The sequence below is a fragment of the Entelurus aequoreus genome, linkage group LG19 (genome assembly GCF_033978785.1).
Source record: "Entelurus aequoreus isolate RoL-2023_Sb linkage group LG19, RoL_Eaeq_v1.1, whole genome shotgun sequence".
NCBI lineage: Eukaryota > Metazoa > Chordata > Actinopteri > Syngnathiformes > Syngnathidae > Entelurus > Entelurus aequoreus.
In genome coordinates this window covers 4,599,274-4,624,528 of record NC_084749.1, presented here as the reverse complement: position 1 = coordinate 4,624,528, position 25,255 = coordinate 4,599,274, and the positions used below count along the sequence as shown (strand labels likewise).

Genomic DNA, 25,255 nt, shown 5'->3' with positions numbered 1-25,255 from the left:
AAAATCATTATTTTTGAATGTCCCAATGCGTGAGTTTTGGTGGAACCGTACAAAATGAGCTAAAGAGGTAGCCTAAAATGTTAGCAACATTAGCATGCTAATATGAGACGCTGCCATAGTTCCAGGATGGCGACAAGTAAAAAAAATAAATGATTTTTTTAGGTTAAAACATGTAAATTTAGCTAGAAAAAAATTGCCAAAAATGTTAGCGTGCTAACATTAGCATGTGACACATACTAAGTTGAATGACTCTGGGGTATACGGTTGCAAAAATAGCTGAACAAGTTGGCATGTAAAAGTTAGCATGTTAGCAGCAGGTTTATGGGCTGCTTGTACTCTTCTCAGCAGGCCCATAACTCCCACATTTTTCAGTTTGTTTACGGTGAGTGCTAGTGACAGTTTAACAATACCAATACAATATTTAACTACTTCCTTCTTCTCTTTTATTACCTGCAAATGACATATAAAATTTTTTTTTTTTTTAATCAGTGATTTAATTGCATTTGTGAACATCTTATAATATTATACAATTCAAATAATACTTTGATGTGTATTGCATTTGTAATTTATTGTGTATATATACGGTATATTTTTTGTATAAATATGATTATAGTAATATTTATTCAAGAGTATTATTCACATTATAAAAACTATCAATAGTACAAGTGTTTATAATAACATTTATCATATATTATAAGTATAATCAAATGTTTTTGATATGTTCTAAATTCCTTTCACAGTATAACAACGGTAAATAATCCAGGTCACGTGACCAGGAGCTGAGCAAGCAGGAAAAAAGTGAGCTATAATACTTAAATAAATGTGCTGCTCCCCCTTATTAAAATTGTCCACTTACGGTGCAAGCCAACATTTAATTTGGTTTTACTGCCATCATTTCGCAGTTATTTTAGTCAACCTGGCCTTGAAGACTTAATAAGGAAAAAAAAAAAAAAAAAAGCACGTGTTTCATATTCACAGTAACCATAGCAACACGCACACATGCGCTTTCAATCATGAATATGTTCCTTATTAGAAAGAACATTCATGTCTCATACTTTAAAACAAAATAACGAAATGGGCAGTAAATGTTGTATTTGAGCGACATCGTGTGGTCTTAGGCTGTAACTGCACTCACTTCCGGTAAAATGGCGGCTCCGCACAAGCAACATCCGGTCGTCGAACTTTGACAAAACTTGTCGTTATGTTAATCACTTTATAACGTTATGTTAATCACTCTATAACGAACGTTAACTTATGAAATTATAATGATTATGATGCTTTATTTCACTATGTCGTGGCTTCAAGTACAAAGTTCCGCTTCTAACGTCGCGACAACGCCAGCCTTTCTTCCTATTCAGGTAAACAGGACGTGTTTTTCTTCATTTAAGGCAACAAAAACAATTTAAACATGCTTAAATGTTGTCATTTCAATTGAAAGATGTGTATTATCCGTAAACGCACTTGATAAAAATCCAAATGCTGAGTTGTCGTACCGCTGGTGAACAGCAGGCGGCAGCATTTGGCGCGCTTCCAGTACAATACAATACAATCCTCTCATTCTTTCTTTCTTTTAGTTTATTTCAAACATGAACACACTTACAGTATAATACATCACAATTTCATATCATTTCACTTTACATCATGTCCGAAAAGCTTATTTAATCCTACCCCTTTTCCACTTCAGAGCGTTTACAAATATGTAGACCAGGGGTCACCAACCTTTTTGAAAGCAAGAGCTACTTCTTGGGTAGTGATTAATGCGAAGGGCTACCAGTTTCATTTCATTTCATTTCATTTTTATTTATCTCCTTCATTGATGTGCATCTTTGATAGACAATTATAACACAATTATTCAGTTACACCGTTACACACCAATGCCTGAGAAGGAGCAGGATGAAGAAAAATCTTATATTTTCCTGCTCCCTTCACATAATACATAGTCTTACTTAATGATATGTGAACCAACAATTACATCCAAATATAACCAAAACAAAACAAAAAAAAAACACAACTGCAAAACTTCATGAAGTACAAACCGAACAAAAAAACAAAAGAAGTAATATACACCTCACGGGATGATACAAAACAAATACAAAACCAGGCAAAAAACAAGTAAATTAATAAATATAAAGCAAAATGTAAACACTTATGGCTGTCCATATGATTTTATTGTTCTGTCTTTATATATTTTTTTCAATTGGAATATATTTTTTACAATCTTTTATCTCATTATATTTGATACACACTTAAATACATTGCCAGAAATAGCCAATTTGCTCAATTTACCTTTAACTCTATGTTATTATTAATAATTAATGATATTCACACTTAATTGAACGGTTTAAAAGAGGAGAAAACACGAAAAAAATGACAATTAAATTTTGAAACATAGTTTATCTTCAATTTCGACTCTTTAAAATTCAACCGAAAAAAAGAAGAGAAAAACTAGCTAATTTGAATCTTTTTGAAATAATTACAAAAATAATTTATGGAACATCATTACTAATTTTTCCTGAATAAGATTGATTTTAGAATTTTAAAGACATATTTTAAATAGGTTAAAATCCACTCTACACTTTGTTAGAATATATAACAAATTGGACCAAGCTATATTTCTAACAAAGACAATCATTATTTCTTCTAGATTTTCCAGAACAAACATTTTAAAAGAAATTCAAAAGACTTTGAAATAAGATTCAAATTTGATTCTACAGATTTTCTAGATTTGCCAGAATAATTTTTTTACATTTTAATCATAATAAGTTTGAAGAAATATTTTTACAAATATTCTTCGTTGAAAAAACAGAAGCTAAAATGAAGAATTAAATTAAAATGTATCTATTATTCTTTACAATAAAACAAATAAATGTATTTGAACATTGGTTTAAATTGTCAGGGAAGAAGAGGAAGGAATTTAAAAGGTAAAAAGGTATATGTGTTTAAAAATCCTAAAATCATTTTTAAGGTTGTATTTTTTCTCTAAAATTGTCTTTCTGAAAGTTATAAGAAGCAAAGTGAAAAAATTAATGAATTTATTCAAACAAGTGAAGACCAAGTCTTTAAAATATTTTCTTGGATTTTCAAATTCTATTTGAGTTTTGTCTCTCTTAGAATTAAAAATGTCGGGCAAAGCGAGACCAGCTTGCTAGTAAATAAATAACATTTAAAAAATAGATCCAGCTCACTGGTAAGTGCTGCTATTTGAGCTATTTTTAGAACAGGCCAGCGGGCTACTCATCTGGTCCTTACGGGCACCGCGTTGGTGACCCCTGATATAGATCATTTACTGACCTTTTTATATAATAAAATAACATCTGTGAATTAGTATACACAACAGTTTTGTAATATGTAATTAATTAATTCAGTCATTATTAACATACTGAGATGAAGAATATCTTACTTTCAATCAGGTTGAAAGTATTCCTCATAATTCTTCTTCTTTGTACTTTGTAAGCACTGTTATTTTGAACAACCTCTTAAAGTGGATCATATCAGTACAATGTTTAACTTCTTTACTTAATCCATTCCATCATTTAATTCCACATACTGATATGCTAAAGGTTCTAAGTGTTGTTCGTGCATACAAATGTTTTAAATTATTTTTTCCTCTAAGGTTATATTTCTCCTTTTTAGTTGAGAAGAATTGTTGTACATTCTTGGGTAGCAGGTTATAGTTTGCTTTGTACATCATTTTAGCTGTTTGCAATTTTACCAAATCACAGCACTTTAATATTTTTGACTCAATAAATAAAGGGTTTGTATGTTCTCTATATCCAACATTATGTATTATTCTAACTGATCGTTTTTGTAACACGGTTAACGAATGTAGCGCACATTTGTAGTTATTTCCCCATATTTCTACACAATAACTCAGATATGTAACACTAGCGAGCAGTAGAGAATATGAAGTGATTTTTGGCCCAGGACGTATTTTGCTTTATTCATTATTGAAATGTTTTTTGCCACCTTATGTTGTCTGTTTTGTATATGCGATTTCCAGTTCATTTGATCATCTATTAATACTTCATTGAGGCATTGTTTAGGTTTTCTTCTTCTCTTCCAGAGGATTTTTTGGGGGGCATTTTGATAAAGAAACAAGAGGCTCAATTGGAAAGGAAAACAACTTTACAAACTGACTAACTTTACTAAATGTTTACAAATAATAGCAATAGAAATGATCCGTTCCAGGGTCAAACTCTACATAATGTAGCGTCCAGAAGAAGTGCACACAAAGTCTGACACTCTTTTTAAACTTTTATTGAGCAACATATGTTAACACAGCTCAACTTATCTCCTTCCTTCCATAGACATGTTATAAGAAGACACAGCATTGGCTGCTGGGACGCAAGAAATTGGGGACGCCATCTTGAAGTGGTGATGAGGAGCCGGCGAGCAGCCTAAACTGACAGTTGACAGGTAGAAAACAAAGATGGTGTTCAGCGTTTTCCTGCTCAAATGAGCGGACTGTTGAAAATAGGCATCGGGGGATTACTTTTCATAAGTAAGATTTAACATTAACGTACTATTGGTTGTATTTTGTGAAAAGAATATTAGCACAGAGTTGAGAAGGAGCAAAGATCTGCAATAGTACTGAAATCGTAGCCGCTAGCAAACAAGAGTATGACCATAATAGAATTGCTTGTCAATGAAATTAATTACATTTAAAAATGTCATACTTGAATAACATAAAGTTGAAATAAATGATTGTGACACCTAAAACAAAATTCACCAGCCGCCACTGATTATGATGCATTCTCATTTTAGGCAAAGTATAAGACAATACTTTCTTAACAGTATAATTGTAACCAGGAATAAGTCTTCAAGTAACAATATTCAAATACTAACATTGTTGGGTAAAACAGAATTTGGTTTTATTCTGAATCCAGTGAAACAGATTGGTGGTTTTAGCTGATATAAAGACTTTCAGGTGGTTATATATGTTTATGTTGAAGTATTAGGCAGATACTTTTTTCCAAAGTGACATACATAAAAAAATACATATAAAACATTAAGTGTAAACATGCTAATTTAAGGGAAGAATGTAATACAAAATATCAATACAAAGTGTCAAGACAGAATAAACTCTCTGCTGCTGCAGCAACAGAGATACAGTCTATATAGATATATAGATATCTAATGTATTCATACATTGTTTATGTAGCATGTATATATAACCTAATCATATTGTTTCTTCAACTTCAAAATAGCTGACTGTTTTTTTCCCCCTTCTCTGGGATTATATTCCCAGTTTTGATCTGGGACGCCTGGTCACTTATAGCATATAAGAATATTCTATTACTGTTAAGCAAACTATGAATAATAAAACATGTGTCCTTTATCATAGCTACACGTATGAGAAAAAAGTGTGTGAAAATCAGTGGTATTCAGTGAGGTAAGATGAATTAAATGTGCTGACAGTTCATTGCTCCTGCCAAATGAATTGCACTGAGTGGAGCGGATCACCACTCCAAGATGGCGGCCCCGCGTCTCGTCAGCGCCAGTAGGCAGTAGTGCTCCATGCTGCGTACCCTTAGAACATGTCTATGGTTTCTTCCATATGCACGTCTATCCCCGCAACAACAAACGCTTCCTCCTTCTTCGCCAATCACCTTACAGGCGTGGTACGTTCACAACAATGGGAATTCTGAATATCACTCACTCAAGAACACAACATCAACCTCGTTACATTAATATTGTGATGCTCAGACATGGTTTCTGGAACATTGGCTTTTATTAAACAGTGTTGCAAGAAGACACACAAACTACTGTTATCGGCCATAACACACACACTAGTGTGTCTAACTCCTCCCACACACATCCTGTGCGTCCGTCACACACTTCACAAGCAACACAACAAAAACCCCCCACTTGTCTCCAGGCTTCAGCTGTGCGATCACACGACTTTAATGAGGAGTTTGTTTTGGCAAACCAAAAAGGCAGACGTCCTGTGCGCTGTACAAAATAGGTACAATGTTTTTGGGTTTTTTAGAGCCGTCAAAGTAAACGCAGTAACAAGTAAACATTTTCCTTTAACGGCACCATATTTCTGTGTTGCGCTGTTGAAAAGAAGCATAACTTTTAGATAACAAATATTTTATGAAAATCAATTCAATGGAATTCATTTTTCCAAGGTCAAAAGTGTGTGTGTGTGTGTGTGTGTGTGTGTGCTTTATAAACAATAAAAAAGACAAAATATTTTGTGATAATAAATAATATTGATGACGATGTACGGCTTTTGTACTTGGTACCGTTACAGTCGATGTTTGTGTAAACTCGCCCATAGCATTTGTGTACATTGAGGAGCGCTAGCTTGCTGTTAGCGGTGAGCGATTGTATCCTCCTACAGTGTGTAGTGAAGCATGTTTAGATATTACTCGTCCTGCAGGGATGAGATTTGTACGGAGCCCCTAAAGGGACATGGGGGAAAACAATTTTTTTATAAGTATTATTTATTTATTTTTTTTAGACATGTATCTCGTGCGCACGAGAAACGTTTTATAAAGTTATAAAAAATACAAAATAAAAATGTATAATTTTTTGTATTTTTTTTTTAGACATGTATCTCGTGCGCACGAGAAAGTTTCTCGTGCGCACGAGATACATGTCTAAAAAAATATATATATATATATATATTTTTTTTTTAGACATGTATCTCATGCGCATGAGAAACTTTCTCGTGCGCAGAAAAAATAAATAAATAAATAAAAAAATTATTAATTTTTATTTTTTATAACTTTATAAAAAGTTTCTGCGCACGAGAAACTTTCTCGTGCGCACGAGATACATGTCTAAAAAAAATAAATATATATATATATATATTTTTTTTTTAGACATGTATCTCGTTTATTTAAAAAAATAAATAAAAAAATTATAAATTTTTATTTTTTATAACTTTATAAAAAGTTTCTGCGCACAAGAAAGTTTCTCGTGCGCACGAGATACATGTCTAAAAAAAAAAAAATATATATATATATATATATATATTTTTTTAGACATGTATCTCGTGCGCATGAGAAACTTTCTCGTGCGCAGAAACTTTTTATAAAGTTATAAAAAATAAAAATTAATAATTTTTTTATTAATTTTTTTAGACACGAGATACATGTCTAAAAAAAATTATATATATATATATATTTTTTTTTTTAGGTGAGTGTTAAAGGTCCAGGTGCCCCAAAAAGGTCTCAGTCATTAAAGTTTCCAAAATAAGCCATATATATATATATATATATATATATATATATATATATATATATATATATATATATATATATATATATATATATATATATATATGTGTGCGGGAAAAAATCACAAGACTATTTCATCTCTACAGGCCTGTTTCATGAGGGTTTCCTCAATCATCAGGATATTTTAATGGAAGCATTCACATACCATGGTTTATATAGGGCACAGAGCGGGTGGGTACAGGCAGGCGTAGGGGCGTGGTGATTGGCTCATGTGTTACCTAGGAGGTGTTTCCTTCTGTGACGGCATGCTGATACAATTTCGCTGCGCTTGTTGAGGGATGACAAGTCTGGACTGTATATAATAAACAGTTTCTCTTTTAAGCATAGGTTGCATCTTTTATTACCACTGTTGTAAGGTGTGCTGGATGCAAGAATTTGCCATGTTATTGAATATTCAACATTATTGTCTTTGGGATTCCAAATGTGTTTACTGAGTTCTGTAGTGTTCCGCAAGCTTTTGCTTCTGAAAGAGGCTTTGTGATTGTTCCATCTGGTTTTGAATGCTCCCTCAGTTAATCCTACATATGTGTCGGATGTGTTAATGTCCTTGCGTGTTACCTTTGCTTGGTAAACGACTGATGGTTGTAAGCACCCCCCGTTGAGAGGGCAATCAGGTTTCTTGCGGCAGTTACAGCCTTTGTCGGTTTTGGGGTCGTTCTGCCTGGTGGTGGACGGCTCCTTTTCAATTGCTTTATTGTGGTTTGAAATGATTTGTCGTATGTTGTTCATGCAGCTGTAGCTCAATTTAATGTTGTTCTTGTTGAATACTTTTCTTAGGGTGTTGACAACATCAACTTCAGCAGTATATACAGTCCAGACTTGTCATCCCTCAACAAGCGCAGCGAAATTGTATCAGCATGCCGTCACAGAAGGAAACACCTCCTAGGTAACACATGAGCCAATCACCACGCCCCTACGCCTGCCTGTACCCACCCGCTCTGTGCCCTATATAAACCATGGTATGTGAATGCTTCCATTAAAATATCCTGATGATTGAGGAAACCCTCATGAAACAGGCCTGTAGAGATGAAATAGTCTTGTGATTTTTTCCCACACATACATTACGCTCTACCACGGTATCGAGCACTATTTTTATTTTTATTTTTATTTTTTTAGATAATCCAATTAAGACATATATATATATGTATATATATATATATATATATATTTATAGTTTTTTTTCCTTAAATATCTATAGATCAACTTCAGATGTATCCGTTGACATAAGGTTTAAACATTTTTTTTTAACGTTTTATGCCGTTTTTGTCAAAGTCCTGCTTTTTATGGCAACAATGTTCAAAGTGTAATATTTGATGTGAAGTCATTGGAGCTCTAAAAAGGTAAATCATTCATAACAACATTTTTTGTTGTATTATTGTTTTTTGAGCAATGACAGTTTATCCATCTTTTATTTATCACTGCAGGTGTTGCTGGTTGAAAATGCGCTTCCTGTTTTGATGCCGGAAACCGGAAATAAGCGTCCATAGCGTCTTTGTTCGAAAGGATTCTTCATTCATCTCTCCAAACAACGTTTGTAAGTGTCACAGTTTAACTAAAACAATTCCTACTTACTAAAGCGTCCCATGTGTGATGTCCGGAGGAGTGTTTTCATGCTTATTTGTTCGTGCTATCATCATATAATCAAGCTAGCGTCGTTAGCATGAGCTAATATGCTAACACGTTTATGAGTGACTGTGTTTAGTATTATTAACTTAAAATAGCATTCTTTTTGTATTGTTTCACTTTCACAAATTCCTCAGTAAATTCACCAAAACGTCACCGTGGAGTTATTGAGTCTGTTTAGCTGATTGGAGAGCTAGCTTCCACAGCTAGTGGGTCCATGACCATGACTTCTGTTTTGTTTGATCAGCCGTTTTACTGCCACTTTTGGAAACAATTATGGTATGTAACATATACAGAATCTTTCTGTAGAAATAACTATTTTCACAACGTATATATCTGCGGCCAATTGTCTGGTAATATTTGGAAAAATATTTATTTTGTTTAAAATTTTGTGGCTGCGGCTTAATATCCCGGTGCGCTTTATAGTCCGGAAAATACGTTATTTCAAATAATGCAACATTTTCACCTATTTGCTCTTTTATTCCACTTTTTATGTGTTTTTTTGTCTGTAAAAAACAGCGTATAAAATAACAAGTAATACGTCTTCCTTCACTCGTTATTTTCGCAGTTTGATGCATTTTTATGTGTCAAATTTTAAAAAACGCAAATCTCATGTCAATCGCAATTTTGGAAAGAAAAATCACAATGAAATTTTTATCCTAAAATCTTGCAACCCTAATGTGTCCGTGAGTGACAGGAAGAAAAGCTCCGGCTCAAGGTTGTTTCGCGCCTCCTAAAAGTCTTTTCCAGACATTTTCCCAGGAAAGAAACGTGGCCTAATACGAGTGTCAATAAGTAGTAAATACAATAAAGGGGGGAGACTTTTGGAGCGTGGAAAACAACATTATGGACTCCATAGTGGAATTCCTCAGGTCCTCATTCACATGGTTGTGGGCGTTAATGTGTCTCTTTTATGTGTGTCGCTGGGGTATTTATTTGTATTCCTGTGTGTGTCTGTGTGTGTGCGTGTGTGTGTTTGTGTGAACAAGCTGCTGCTGCTGATTTGGGTCATTACCCCCGTCTTCTCCCCAAGGGGCTCCGCAGAGGCAGAAGGGCGGGGGTGCACTCTGTGTGTGTGTGTGTGTACGTGTGTGTGCGTGTGTGTGTGTTGTGTTGGCTTGTATTAGGGTGGGGTTTTGTCCCTGAGGAACAGAGACCAATAAATCACTGCGCCGTCTCTCCTCTGACGTCCAGCTTGTCTGATGAGGGACAGTGACGGGGCGGGGGTGTCATGTGACGGGGCGGGGGTGTCATGTGACGGAGCTCCTGATGAGGCTGAATGCAGAAGGTGGTCAGTTATCGGGGGTTGGGGTCACATGTGGGCTGAACCCCCGTAGCAGGACTGAGGCGGCACAGACAATGATGACATCATCACCGAGGGACCAGAGTGAAGGACTTTTGATTGTGATAGAACATCAGAGATGTTTCTTTCAAAGTTTCATACATTGTGCAACCTCACGCAGCCAGATGGCACTGTTTGCCTTCTTTTTTCAGTGTGTACTTTATAGTACAGTCTGCTAACTGAGGTCTTCATGTGAGTTGCAAGGGAGGGAAAGACGGGGGAGGAGGTGTCAGTAATGACACCACTACGCTGCTTTGTCCTAAAAGCTCAATGTTGATTATGTTTGTGTTTATGCTTCACTGATGAGTATTTGGCAAGCACCGTTTTGTCCTACTAATTTCAGCGGTCCTTGAACTCACCGTAGTCGTGTGCACTGTGACGCAGCAGTTTGTTTACATGTACGACTTTCTCCGACGCTGCCACAGAAAGACGTGTTTTATGCCACTCATTCTTTGTCTCATTTTGTCCAACAAACGTTTTATGCTGTGCTTGAATGCACAAAGGTGAGCTTTGTTGATGTTATTGACTTGTGTGGAGCGCTAATCAGGCAAATTTGGTCACTACATGACTGCAAGCTAATCGATGCTAACATGCTATTTAGGCTAGCTGTACGTACATATTGCACCATTATGCCTCATTTGTAGGTATAGTTGAGCTCAGTTAAGTTCCTTTACTTATGTCCTCTGTGTATTTAATTTATATTTGCATATCCTCTGGCAAATTATCTGTATGTAACATTGGCTGCATTTATGATAGTTGTTTGTGTGCCATGTTGTTCCAGACCACAGCAAATGTTACTCAACTTGCAAAGATTGTAATAAATCCATTAGAAGAAGACAGCTTGCCAATTCCTTTACCATGGACACACACATTTATACCTTTGGCCATTCTAAACCAGTAATTTCCAGGAGTTATCTCACCATCTGAGAAACCTCTGTTTACTAATTGTTTCCAATGTTGTAAAAATGTGTAGAATAAATATAAACATTTCTGTCAACAAATATTTGTGTCACACACCGTCATTTTGATAGTAGGTTAATATAGCTAATATAGACATTTACATTATGTGCTGCCTTTACTATAACACTTATATAAGACGTTTAATTTTTAGTGGCTCCAGACAGATGATTTGTTTGTATTTTTGGTCCAATACGGCTCTTTCAACATTTTGGGTTGCCGACCTCTAGCCTAAGCATGTGTTGTTTTTTTACATGAATAAAGTATTCAGGATTTACAATATTATCACACACTTCAGGTTGCTAAAGCACGAATTCAAGAAAGCGACATAACAACTAAGCTTTATTGATTCCCAAGGAATATTGTTTGAAATATGATAAAACATTAAATATTAATAGTATGCGAAAGCTGACTCCTGCCTTGTTTACTTCCCTGAAGACGTCCTTAACAGTTCATAATCATTCAAAAACGTAAAATGCACCAAACGTGGGAAATTGTGAAGAGCCACTACAAAGAATATTACCCATCATGCTTTGTGGTGGCATTAGATGGAAGTAATAATGGCATATTTATGGTCCATAGACATTTTTTTTTTATAATAACCACACGGTTGTATGCTGTGTTTTTGGGGAAGGGTGTTTTGATTGTTACATGTAAAAATAAATGCTAACATTTAGTAAGTATTATAGACCAGTGGTCCCCAACCACCGGGCCGCGGCCCGGTACCGGTCCGTGGATCGATTGGTACCGGGCCACACAAAAAATAAATACATTTAAAAAAATAAAAAAAAATGTTTATTTAATTTATTTATTAAATCAACATAAAAAACACAAGATACACTTACAATTAGTACACCAACCCCAAAAACCTCCCTCCCCCATTCACACTCATTCACAAAAAAGGGTTGTTTCTTTCTGTTATTAATATTCTGCCTCCTACATTATATATCAATATAGATCAATACAGTCTGCAGGGATACAGTCCGTAAGCACACATGATTGTATTTTTTTATGACAAAAAAAAAAAGGCTGACTCGTGACTTTGGGACAAGGATTAGCTGCAATGGTTGGGTTGGTCGTAGTCGGAGTAGCAGCAGCCCCACCTCCAGCCAAGGTGTGGGCGGAGCCTCGGTCTGACCGCCGAGGCTCTAGAGACAATCGCGTGCGTCTTGCCTTCCTGCTCAAGCCGTTCCCCGACCCCGCCTTGGTGGTCCCGCGCTGCGCAGAGGATTCTGGGAGATGTAGTTTATTTTCAGACCCGGCCATTGTTATAGGGCCAGAAAAAAACTACGAGGGGCGTCAGAAAAATGTGATTTTCAAATGAATCTGTACTGTCCGGCCACTCAGGCAAATCATGTTGTTGTTGTTGATGTAGCTCAGAGGTGTCAAAGTGGTTTTCACTGAGGGCCACATGGCAGTTATGTTTGGCCCCAGAGGGCCGCTTCTAACAGTGAATGCTATTATAACACAATTTTTTTAATGCATTTTATTAGTAGATTTTTTTTTACTAATATGGTAAGTTGCAATAATTTCACCTCAAAATGTAGTGTATATTACTGTAAATAGAAAAACAGTACTGCTGTTTTTATAGTTAAAAAAAGGCAGCTGTGTTGCCAGAATTTTACTGTAACATTTACATTTGTTTTTTACTGTAAATTTAAAAAACTGCAATTTTATAGTCAAAATTTGGCACCTGAGCTGCCAGTTTTTGTTGTTGTTTTTTTTTTTACCACAAATCAACAAGTGTAGATTTTTCAATGTATTACTGTAAATGCCAAAACGACAACACAGTTTATTACAGTAAAAAAAAATACTGTTTTTTTCATTTAGAGAAAAATGCTGTTAAACTACAGTAAATTTCACATTTTTACCATGAAATCTATTGCTACTTTCACATTGCACAATTTGATGGATAACTTGCTTTGAAATCATTATTATTAGTATTTATTTCTATTTAAAAAATGGTTTGAATATCTGATCATATATTTTTGCATAATTAGACAATACTTAAGTTAACATAATTTGCGATTACATGGAGTACATATTTGTTTTTTCTCCCAAAATGGAAAGAAAGAAGACATTTAGTAAGAAAAGTTACAGTACTTTATTAATACATATTTCCAGGCTTTCGAGGGCCAAATAAAATCAATCAATCAATCAATCAATGTTTATTTATATAGCCCTAAATCACAAGTGTCTCAAAGGGCTGTACAAGCCACAACGACATCCTCGGTACAGAGCCCACATAGAGTTGGGTCGAAGATAATACCTAGATTCTTTACCGAGTCGCCTTGTTTAATTGTTTGGTTGTCAAATGTTAAGGTGGTATTATTAAATAGATGTCGGTGTTGAGCAGGACCGATAATCAGCATTTCCGTTTTCTTAGCGTTGAGTTGCAAAAAGTTAGCGGACATCCATTGTTTAATTTCATTAAGACACGCCTCCAGCTGACTACAATCCGGCGTGTTGGTCAGCTTTAGGGGCATGTAGAGTTGGGTGTCATCCGCATAACAGTGAAAGCTAACACCGTATTTGCGTATGATGTCACCTAAAATGAAGTGGCGGGCCACATCTGGCCCCCGGGCCTTGAGTTTGACACATGTGATGTAGATGATCATATCTGATGTACATATTTATTTTAGAAAATAGAAGTGTTGGATATTTCTCTTGTTGCCTTATTTGTATTTGACTTTATTAAATGTTTGGGTAGAATTTTACTAAACAAAATCAGTTTTCTTTGAAGTGATATTTAAATTGATCGGAGCTGTTTATTTATTTTAATGAGGAATGTTGTTCATCATAGAACTGGCACCCACAGTTATTAAAAAAGTATTCATTTTGAATTGAGAATCGTTTTGAATCAAGAAACGTTTCTGAATCGACTTGTTACCCCCAACAATCGAATGCAGCCCTAAAAACTCCAACTCAGAGAGTTTTCCTTAGAGACCGTCACACGTCACGGCGACGTTGTGAAGACTTTGAAAGCGCGATACGTCTGTAGAAAATGTGGCCACATCTTCTGTGGACGAAAGAAGCGTGATGACACTGCCTGCAGAACCACACAAGAAATGCCAGAAATGGTTTTATTGATGATGATTCTATGATCCGTATTAATATCACAGCCCTTGTTTGGTCCTGATTAGAGAGCCATGAAGTCACCTGCCAAGTTCCCCGGGACTCCGACTTGTTTGTCCTTCAAAGCCTCCCCGTCTTCTCCCACATTCCTGCGCTCTGACTTGTGATTATCAAGGTATGCAGGCCTCTCTCCTCTCTCCTCTCTCCTCCTGTCCTTTGTTTTGGCCTCGGCATGCGGGATGCCAGCGAACACGTGTTTACTCACACTCGGCGTACGTGCGTCGGAAAGAACGGCGAGCGTTTACGACCTCGCATGGGACAGCTAAAACCAAAATCTCCTTCCCCATTGTTTGGAAGTGTTCTGAGGCGGGGAGGGGGGGTGTGACTTTGATGTCCCATGGCGGTGGGAGAGAAGCTATTTAACCGCTGGAGCTCAGCCAACACACACACACACACACACACACACACACACACACACACACACACACACCCTCATCCGACCTGCCAATAGCAATATACAGTGTGTGTCCTTCACTTATCTTTTTCTATTATCTATATTATTTCAACCCCCCCAGACCTTCCTGTGCACCCCGCTGCGAACACACACACACGCATACACACACACACACATGCACACACACACACACACACACACACACACATGCAACATAAATCCACGTCGCCCTTTTTGGGAAGCTTTTTATTCTAATAAGAGTCGTACATTAAAATTCAACAAGGGGAAAATGGCAATAAAATGTCTCCTTCCTTCTTCAGCCTTCCTTCCTTCTTCACTCACTCCCTCGCTCCTCTTCATCCCCTCACACACAAACACACACACCAGAACCCAATGTGCGCACACACATTTTTTTCATCACTGGTGTGCCCCCCCCCCCCCCCTACTGACTCGTCTTTCTCAGCATCCCCCCCGCTGTCCTTCATCCTTTATTCTCTTCTTCCTCCCTCCCCCCTCCGCCTCCACACACGCACACACGAACGCACACACACACGCACACACACACACACACATCTATATTTTCCAACTCCACCTCTGGCAGGTTGTGATTTCCACTGTCAGAAATTGCTTTTTCAATATCTCTCCCTCTAATTATGAGCCCCGCTAAAGGGGTCTTGCCACCAGAATACCAATTTTCTACCATTTATTTCCTTTTTCGCCGGAATAATTCTCATGTTCCCGGCGATGAAGACATCACACACACACACACACACACACACACACACACACACACACACACACACACACACACACACACACACACACACTCACAGGGAGGTGTGTGTGCTTTTGCAACATTCACACCAGTGTGGGCCCTTCCATTCCTTCCCTTGAGGTAGTGATTAGCAAAAACACAAGGGAGGATGATGATGATGATGATGATGCACGTCTTTTTTATCTTCCACGCCGACGAGGACACAATGTTAGGATTTCAAAATGCACCAGCTGCTTTTGTGGTGAGAAGCAGGAAAACCACAGAGTCTGGATACAAGCCGCCACACCACAGCAAGCTGCTTGCTGGGAGCGACGGGTCAGCCGTGAACGAAGCGCCTCTTTTAAACCGACTCTTTTCGAGTGAACGATCGGAGAGCCGGAGACGCTTTTTTTTTTTTTTTTTTGCCCGACATATTTTTTCCCTTTTTCTCAGGCCGCACGTTAAATAGGTGATGTGACCGCACTGAGCGGCGGGGGAGGGGTGGAGGATATAGACCCAGCACAAGCACACAGGGAGGGAGAAACAAAAGGAAGATGGCGCTAACAATAAATGTTGAGAAAAAGTATATACTGTATATAAATAAATAATATTCCACTCCTATAGATTCTTCGTCCATCACTCCAAGCAACGTTTGTAAGTTTTACAAAATAACTAAAACTGTTTATACTGACTAAACCGTCCCATGTGTGATGTCTGTAGGAGGGTTTTCATGCATATTTGTAAGTTCTATTCTAATCTAGCGTCGTTAGCATGAGCTTAATATTCTAACACGTTTAAAGGCCTACTGAAATGATTTTTTTTTATTTAAACGGGAATAGCAGATCCATTCTATGTGTCATACTTGATCATTTCGCGATATTGCCATATTTTTGCTGAAAGGATTTAGTAGAGAAAATCGACGATAAAGTTCGCAACTTTTGCTCGCTGATAAAAAAAAAGCTTTACCTGTACCGGAAGTAGCGTGACGTCACAGGAGCTAGTATTCCTCACAATTCCCCGTTGTTTACAATGGAGCGAGAGAGATTCGGACCGAGAAAGTGACGATTACCCCATTAATTTGAGCGAGGATGAAAGATTCGTAGATGAGGAACGTTACAGTGAAGGACTTGAGAGGCAGTGATGGACGTATCTTTTTTCGCTCTGACCGTAACTTAGGTACAAGCTGGCTCATTGGATTCCACACTCTCTCCTTTTTATATTGTGTATCACAGATTTGTATTTTAAACAACCTGGGATACTATATCCTCTTGAAAATGAGAGTCGAGAACGCCAAATGGACATTTAAAGTGACTGAACATGTAAATACATGATTAATGATATTCAGCTTTTCGAAGCTAAAAAAATAGAAGCTAACCTAGCTACATAGCCAACGTGATAGCATAGCAGTCTCAAATGCAGATAGAAACTAAATAAAAAAAAACCCTGATTGGATGGATAGACAAAAGATCAAAAATACTATTAAACCATGAACATGTAAATACACGATTAATAATATTCAGCTAAATCACAAGTGTCTCAAAGGGCTGCACAAGCCACAACGACATCCTCGGTTCAGATCCCACTGCTGTGTGCAGTAAGCTATAGTCCCTTCTCAGCGCTTCTGTGTTTTTGTGTATTTCGACAAGTTTTCTCCATTTTGCTAACTCAGTATGCGTCCCAAAAGGAGAACAGGCTGGTGTGGATAGGAAGAGGGAATCGCTGTGGAGTAAAAATTATTGTTGATTATTGTCGAGGAGTAAGTACATTAATGGCATTTGCAAGTATGGAAGAATTGACAAAACAGGATTCGTATCACAGCAAGTTTTAATTGTGATGAGACTGGACTTTTCTGGAAAAATATGCCAAAGCCGACTTATTTCACAGCAAGAAGACTACCTCTCGTTCAGTGGCGCCACTTTCAAGAGCACACGCACACACATCCCCAGCTGCCTGCTCCTCTCGTCAGCTCTTCCTTTGTGGATGTTAACCTCAGTGGATTTTACTTTTTAAATGTTTTTTTTTTGTAGTTATATTCTTGTTAGAGTTAAGTATTTTTGTGATTTCTGATCGTTTGTCAGGGCACCAAAGGGAATTCTGTATGTGTGCGCTTGTTTGCAGAGGAGCATAAACAGAGGACCGCAGCTTGTTATGTTTGTTTGATATACAGTACTGTATAGCACTTTATATTGTGTACAGACCTTCACTAAAATATGGACTTTTGTCGAGGCTAAAACCAATTATTCATATTTACATTGTTTCTTATTGAGAAATGTACTTCATACAAACTTTTCTACTTACGAACCATGTTCAAGAACTAACTAAGTTCGTAAATCGAGGTTCCACTGTATATTATTCTGTTCCAAAATGATCAAAACAGGCTACAGGTTACTAAAGCTAGTCTTGGCTGTTGACATGCCATCCCAGCAGACACGAGACATTGATATAACGTTGATTATGCATACTTGTCTTTTAAAACTGACTTTGAAACAAGATAACAATTGTTTTAATTGTAAATTGAGACAAGGCTGATGATGTCCAGCGTTGGATCCACGTTGTTGGTTGGGAAATGACCAAATTTCACAGGTCAAAACAACATCACAACCCAACATTGATTAAACGTCGTCAAAAAGCATGTTGTTTCAACGTTGTTTTTGAGTTTTTTAACATCAGGACCTGCTTCAACAAGTTCTCAACGTTGTTTTAATGTCTTGTGCCAGCTGGGATGTAAATACACCGCCATTAATCAATGCAATCGAATCCACTTTATTTATATAGCACATTTAAACAACAACAATGTTTCCAAAGTGCTGCACAAAAATATTAAAAACAAGATTCAAATATTATCCTAGCTCCACCAGTGACTGAATAAAAACAAAATAAATATATATAAAACCAATATAAAAATAAAAATAAAATATATTTTTAAGGGTAAAACCAATTAAAACAATAAATAGAAATTAAAATGTAAAAACACAGAGGACCACACAACTCTCTTAGAGAATAAAAGTAGGTCTTAAGACAAGACTTAAAAGAGTCCACTGTGGGAGCAGTTGGAACATGGAGGAGCAGAGTGTTCCAGAGCTTAAAGGCCTACTGAAATGAATTTTTTTTATTTAAACGGGGATAGCAGATCTATTCTATGTGTCATACTTGATCATTTCGCGATATTGCCATATTTTTGCTGAAAGGATTTAGTATAGAACAACGACGATAAAGATTGCAACTTTTGGTATCTGATAAAAAAAAGGCTTGCACCTACCGGAAGTAGCGTGACGTAGTCAGTTGAACATATACGCAAAGTTCCCTATTGTTTACAATGATGGCCGCATGAAGTGAGAGAGATTCGGACCGAGAAAGCGACAATTTCCCCATTAATTTGAGCGAGGATGAAAGATTTGTGGATGAGTAAAGTGCAAGTGAAGGACTAGTGGGGAGTTGAAGCTATTCAGATAGGGAAGATGCTGTGAGAGCCGGGGGTGACCTGATATTCAGCTGGGAATGACTACAACAGTAAATAAACACAAGACATATATATACTCTATTAGCCACAACACAACCAGGCTTATATTTAATATGCCACAAATTAATCCTGCATAAAAACACCTGCGTGTTTGTTATGCTAGCTCCTAGCTCCTCTGCTAGCTCCTAGCTCCATAGAACACGCCAATACAATTCAAACACCTGATCAACACACACAATCACTCAGCCCAAAAGACAGTTTACCTAACCCAAGGTTCATAAAGCTTATATATTTTTAAAAAGTTACGTACGTGACGCGCACATACGGTCAAGTTATCGAATGTTTAGCAGCCAAGGCTGCATACTCACGGTACCTGATATTCAGCTGGGAATGACTACAACAGTAAATAAACACAAGACATATATATACTCTATTAGCCACAACACAACCAGGCTTATATTTAATATGCCACAAATTAATCCTGCATAATAACACCTGCGTGTTTGTTATGCTAGCTCCTAGCTCCTCTGCTAGCTCCTAGCTCCATAGAACACGCCAATACAATTCAAACACCTGATCAACACACACAATCACTCAGCCCAAAAGACCGTTCACCTAACCCAAGGTTCATAAAGCTTATATATTTTTAAAAAGTTACGTACGTGACGCGCACGTACGGTACGGTACGTGTTATGCTAGCTCCTAGCTCCTCTGCTAGCTCCTAGCTCCATAGAACACGCCAATACAATTCAAACACATGATCAACACACACAATCACTCAGCCCAAAAGACCGTTCACCTAACCCAAGGTTCATAAAGCTTATATATTTTAAAAAAGTTACGTACATACGCAAAAAAAAGCCAAAGCTGCATACTCACAGTAGCACGTCTGCGTCTTTGTCATCCAAATCAAAGTAATCCTGGTAAGAGTCTGTGTTGTCCCAGTTCTCTACAGGCGTCTGTGTATCCAAATCAAAAGTCCTCCTGGTTAGAGTCTCTGTTATCCGAGTTCTTCCATCTTGACTGCATCTTTCGGGAATGTAAACAAAGAAGCGCCGGCTGTGTACTGTTGTTGCTGACTACGTTCGAAAAATACGTCCATTTCGCACCGACAACTTTCTTCTTTGCTTGCTTGGCTTCCTTCTCCATAATGCAATGAACATGATTGAAACAGATTCACGAACACAGATGTCCAGAATACTGTGGAATTATGAAATGAAAACAGAGCTTTTTCGTATCGGCTTCAATGTGGAAGGCATACCCGTGTTCGCCGGGCTACGTCACGCGCATACGTCATCCGCAGAGGCGTTTCGAACCGGAAGTTTAGCGGCAAATTTAAAATGTCACTTTATAAGTTAACCCGGCCGTATTGGCATGTGTTATAATGTTAAGATTTCATCATTGATATATAAACTATCAGACTGCGTGGTCGGTAGTAGTGGGTTTCAGTAGGCCTTTAAGGCCGACCACAGAGAAGGCCTTGTCTCCCCTGGTTTTAAGTCTCGTCTTGGGCACCACGAGCTGGAGCTGGCTCTCGGACCTCAGAGCGCGCGAAGGTGTGTCAATTAAGTGCGGAGATGGCCTAAAAACGTCGTTTTAGAAATTTACTCTTGAAAAAATATATACCCCCAAAAAATTACGAATCGATTTAGAATCTGAATCAGGCCCGGCCCTAACCAATCTGGCGCCCTAGGCAAGATTTTAGGTGGCGCCCCCCCACATCGGCAGTGAAGTGTATATACTCACAAGAAACCGAATAGCTTTGTCTTTGACCTTTTTTTTTACTTAAAGAAAGCAAATTAACAATCAGAATAGTTAACAAGATTTAAAAAAATATGGATAAATAAATGAATACAAAAAATAAAAAATGAATATATGAAATACAATATTTTTTACATATATAAACACAAAATAAAGTTAAAAAGTTAAAGTTTAACTTTAACTTTTTAACTTTAAAATAAAACGTGTCAACAAGTTGCATAAAATACATTAAAAATACAATATAAATAAGGCACTGCACAAAACAAGATATCAAACCAGTATGACTTTAACAACTATATTACAAAAAAAGGGGATCCTACAGAGTTCTCTATTTGTGCTTTTTAATATTGCATTAACTAGAATGACTTACAAATGACTGTACACCAGGGAGTACTGTAATTACCTAACGTTACATTATTATTTTCCATAACAATTTAGCCCCCTCCACAATATTAACCCGACGTTAAAACAGAACTAGCTATTTATTGATTAGCAATTGCCGAATCATGTAACATTAGCTTAATGCTAAAAAGCCAGGTTACTATCACATTCTGTAACAGACAAATAATGTCATGTAGGCTAACGTTACCTACCTGCTACATCTGTCTTTTTCTTGTTTCTCCTCCTCTTCTTTTCTCTTTTTTCTTCCCTGGGCACCTGACAGTTTTGGCCGTTTTGACATCTTGTGTTGATTTTTTGATGTGGTGACGTCCAAAAAGAGTCATGAAACGGGAAGGGAGGGGGCGCACCGTGCCGGGGGGGGGGGGGGGGGGGCGTAATGTTGTAACAAATAATATTTCTATTAAATAGGCTTTACTTTGCATTTTAATTAACGTGGGATTATTTTATGTATTTAGAAATAATAGTACCAACTTTTTTTTTTTCTTTTTTTTTTTTCCCTCCAACATTTGTGGCACTGGCGTGGCGCCCCCTGATGGACGGCGCCCTTAGCATTTGCCTATACGGCCTATGCCACAGGCCGGCCCTGATCTGAATAAATAAAAATCGTGATTCGGATGTGAATATTTTCCACCACTTGTCAGAATCAGAATCAGAATCAGAATCAGAATAGTTTTATTGCCATTGTTTGAGAACGGGTTCACAAACTAGGAATTTTTCTTGGTGCAATCGTGCAACATAAAACACATATAACACATATATGGTAATAAAAAGAGCTGTAACTGAGCTATCAGATAGCACTTGTGGCAGTAATGACAATATTACACAAACAGAAGAAGTATGGAGCTAAAGTCATAGAGAAGTTTCTTAAGCGCAAAAAATGTGACTAAAGTTGTGAAGCTTTTATTTGTCTTAGAATGTTATTGATGGTTTAGTTAAGAAACATATATTATTATTAATTTTGTTAGAATGTATTTATTCTAGCACTGCGAACTTGTATGTAAAGGTATTTTTCATCAGTTTTTCTAAGTTCCTTCTTATGCAGTATATTGGATTTAATATTTATTTTTGTAAGCAGCCTGACTTTTTTTTTGACTTGATAACAATGTTTATGATGAACACATGCTTTCATATAATTCGACATCCTGTCCAACTGTAAGGAGGTCATATATAGTTATTGAATACGATTCAAATCAAGACGACTAATTCAGTTGTAATATTTGAGTGGGCATGGAAAGGTTAAGAACCCCTAGTCCAGGGGTCGGCAACACAAAATGTTGAAAGAGCCATATTGGACCAAAAATACAAAAACAAATCTGTCTGGAGCCGCAAAAAATTAAAAGCCCTATTACATACAGATAGTGTGTCATGAGATATATAAAGTGAATTAAGAGGACTTAAAGGAAACTAAATGACCTCAAATATAGCTACAAATGAGGCATAATGATGCAATATGTACCGGTACATACAGCTAGCCTAAATAGCATGTTAGCATGGATTAGCTTGCAGTCATGCAGTGACCAAATATGCATGATTAGCACTCCACACAAGTCAATAACATCAACAATACTCACCTTTGTGCATTCACGCACAACATTAAAAGTTTGGTGGACAAAATGAGACAGAAAAAGGAGTGGAATAAAACACGTCCTAGAAAGTTCAAGGACCGCCAAAATTAATAGGACAAAACGGCGCTTGCCAAATACTCGAGTCAGTGAAGCATGTTTAATATAAATAGTGTGATTTATAACAATTAGGGAGGTTTGTGTCATGTTTGTCCTCCTACACAAACCATATTAACAAAAAATATGTATTTTTTTCCCCTAATCTTTTTCCATTTTTCATAAATTTTTGAAAAAGCTCCAGAGAGCCACTAGGGCGGCGCTAAAGAGCCGCGCCACGGGTTGCCGACCACCGGCCTAGTACATTTCAATATTGATCAACAAAACAATACATACAACGTTCACTTATTTTTTTTATTTTTTTAAATAAATCAAATCAAGTTTCCATAAAAAAAATAAAAAAAATCAACTCCTTTCGTGAGTCAAAAAAAGCGTCTCTTTTAAAAGGAGCCGAAATTCCCATCACGAGAACCCTCCCCCTTGTTGCCAGGAAGGGGTTAACCCCAGCGTGAGCCTCCCCCCTCCCCCCTCCACCCCCTTTTGATTGACGTGCTGCTTCATCCAGCCAATCAGGGAAAGGACAGTTAGATCCCCACGTGGGCATGCTGGCCGCTGATTGGCTTATGTCGCCTAGGCTTTTTCCCCAGCCCCACGTGGAGCTTTTCATTCAATCAATGAGAACACAACCACGGACACTTTTCCTCCTCTATAAATGAACTTAAAAGAAATAATAATGAAGCGTAGTCGAATATAAATATATATTCATTCCAACCAGAAACTACTACGTATTAGTGATGATATAAAAACAAAATATGTGTGGGGGTGTCCCCCTCCCCCGTCCTTTAAGCAGGCCACTCATATGTTTGTGTCCCATTGCGGGTGAGAGAGGAGGGTGAGGCGAGGCGAGGCGAGGCGAGGGTGAGGCTGTGAAAAGAGGGAGACAAAAGAGGCTGGCGCTTGTATTCAATGCCTGCAAGCAACACAGACACTCTCTCCTCTTCAGCCTGCACGGGAACTTTGGACACTTTTGGCGCAGCGAGACGACCGGCAGAGGACCACCGGAGGAAGGGCTCTCATACACCGAGCAGAGGACCGGAGGAAGGGCTCTCATAGACCGAGCAGAGGACCGGAGGAAGGGCTCTCATAGACCGAGCAGAGGACCGGAGGAAAGGCTCTCATACACCGAGCAGAGGACCGGAGGAAGGGCTCTCATAGACCGAGCAGAGGACCGGAGGAAGGGCTCTCATAGACCGAGCAGAGGACCGGAGGAAGGGCTCTCATACACCGAGCAGAGGACCGGAGGAAGGGCTCTCATAGACCGAGCAGAGGACCGGAGGAAGGGCTCTCATACACCGAGCAGAGGACCGGAGGAAAGGCTCTCATACACCGAGCAGAGGACCGGAGGAAGGGCTCTCATAGACCGAGCAGAGGACCGGAGGAAGGGCTCTCATAGACCGAGCAGAGGACCGGAGGAAGGGCTCTCATAGACCGAGCAGAGGACCGGAGGAAGGGCTCTCATAGACCGAGCAGAGGACCGGAGGAAGGGCTCTCATAAACCGAGCAGAGGACCGGAGGAAGGGCTCTCATAGACCGAGCAGAGGACCGGAGGAAGGGCTCTCATAGACCGAGCAGAGGACCGGAGGAAGGGCTCTCATAGACCGAGCAGAGGACCGGAGGAAGGGCTCTCATAGACCGAGCAGAGGACCGGAGGAAGGGCTCTCATAGACCGAGCAGAGGACCGGGTGCTCCTCCTCTCTGTCCCCCCACCACCGGCCTCAAGCGTGGAGAGCTGGGCGGCGGTGCTCCGGGAAGAACCGCAGCCAGAACAAAGGAGGCGAGGCGAGCGGAGCGCAGCTTCCACCTCGTTATTCCTCTCTTCTCCCAAAACAGGACCAATGTATCAGTAAAAAAAAACAACAACCCCACAACAACAACAACAACAAACGAGTATTTCTCCATCAAGCTTACCGGGGAGACAAGAAGGACAAGACCCGCGCAGAGACGCACGTTGGCGGCCAGGATGTTCCCTCAAAATCGACCACCGGTGAGTAATCGTCTATTTTCTATCGTTTTGTTGTAAGTGAGACAACTTTAGAGACTCCACCGTTCCTCCTCATCGTCACACTAATGGAGTGCAATGATGGTGAAGAAGAAGAAGAAGGTGGAAGTCTGTCAACTCATCTTCTTGATGACACATTCTGTCAATGCCCACCTTTTAAAAACCTCACACTACTGCCTGAAATGTGCAAGAAAGTAGCATTCGCCTAGTTTTAACCAAGCGTCTCCATTGTTAAAAGTTGTAAATACACCTAAAATGACCGGACACTACCTATTGGCACCCTTCTGTTGTGTACGACTGATGGACATGCAGGCATTCCAAAAAATTAGAACCCGTTATGGACAATTAGTTGCCAAGTTCCGCATCAATGTTTTGCTTGAAGGCCATGTTTTTCAACCATCCATCCATCCATTTTCTACCGCTTGTCCCATTCGTGGTCGCGGTGGGTGCTGGAGCCTATCTCAACTGCTTCGGGCGGAAGGCGGTGTACACCCTGGACAAG

General features: G+C 38.4%; 1 protein-coding gene and 1 long non-coding RNA gene across 2 annotated transcripts in view; both read left to right on the top strand.

Moving 5' to 3' along the window:
• The first annotated feature begins 1,150 nt into the window (after positions 1-1,150).
• Positions 1,151-14,419, top strand: LOC133635015 (uncharacterized). Its single transcript, XR_009822004.1, has 4 exons — positions 1,151-1,358; positions 4,308-4,416; positions 8,672-8,781; positions 14,313-14,419. It is a non-coding gene; the product is annotated as an uncharacterized LOC133635015 (long non-coding RNA).
• An 8,931-nt stretch (positions 14,420-23,350) lies between these two features.
• Positions 23,351-25,255, top strand: part of tle2a (TLE family member 2, transcriptional corepressor a) — a 137,494-nt gene continuing 135,589 nt past the window's right edge. The window contains 1 exon segment of the mRNA XM_062027709.1: positions 23,351-24,738. Within this exon segment, the coding sequence (XP_061883693.1) occupies positions 24,715-24,738 (24 nt within the window). The 5' untranslated portion in view covers positions 23,351-24,714.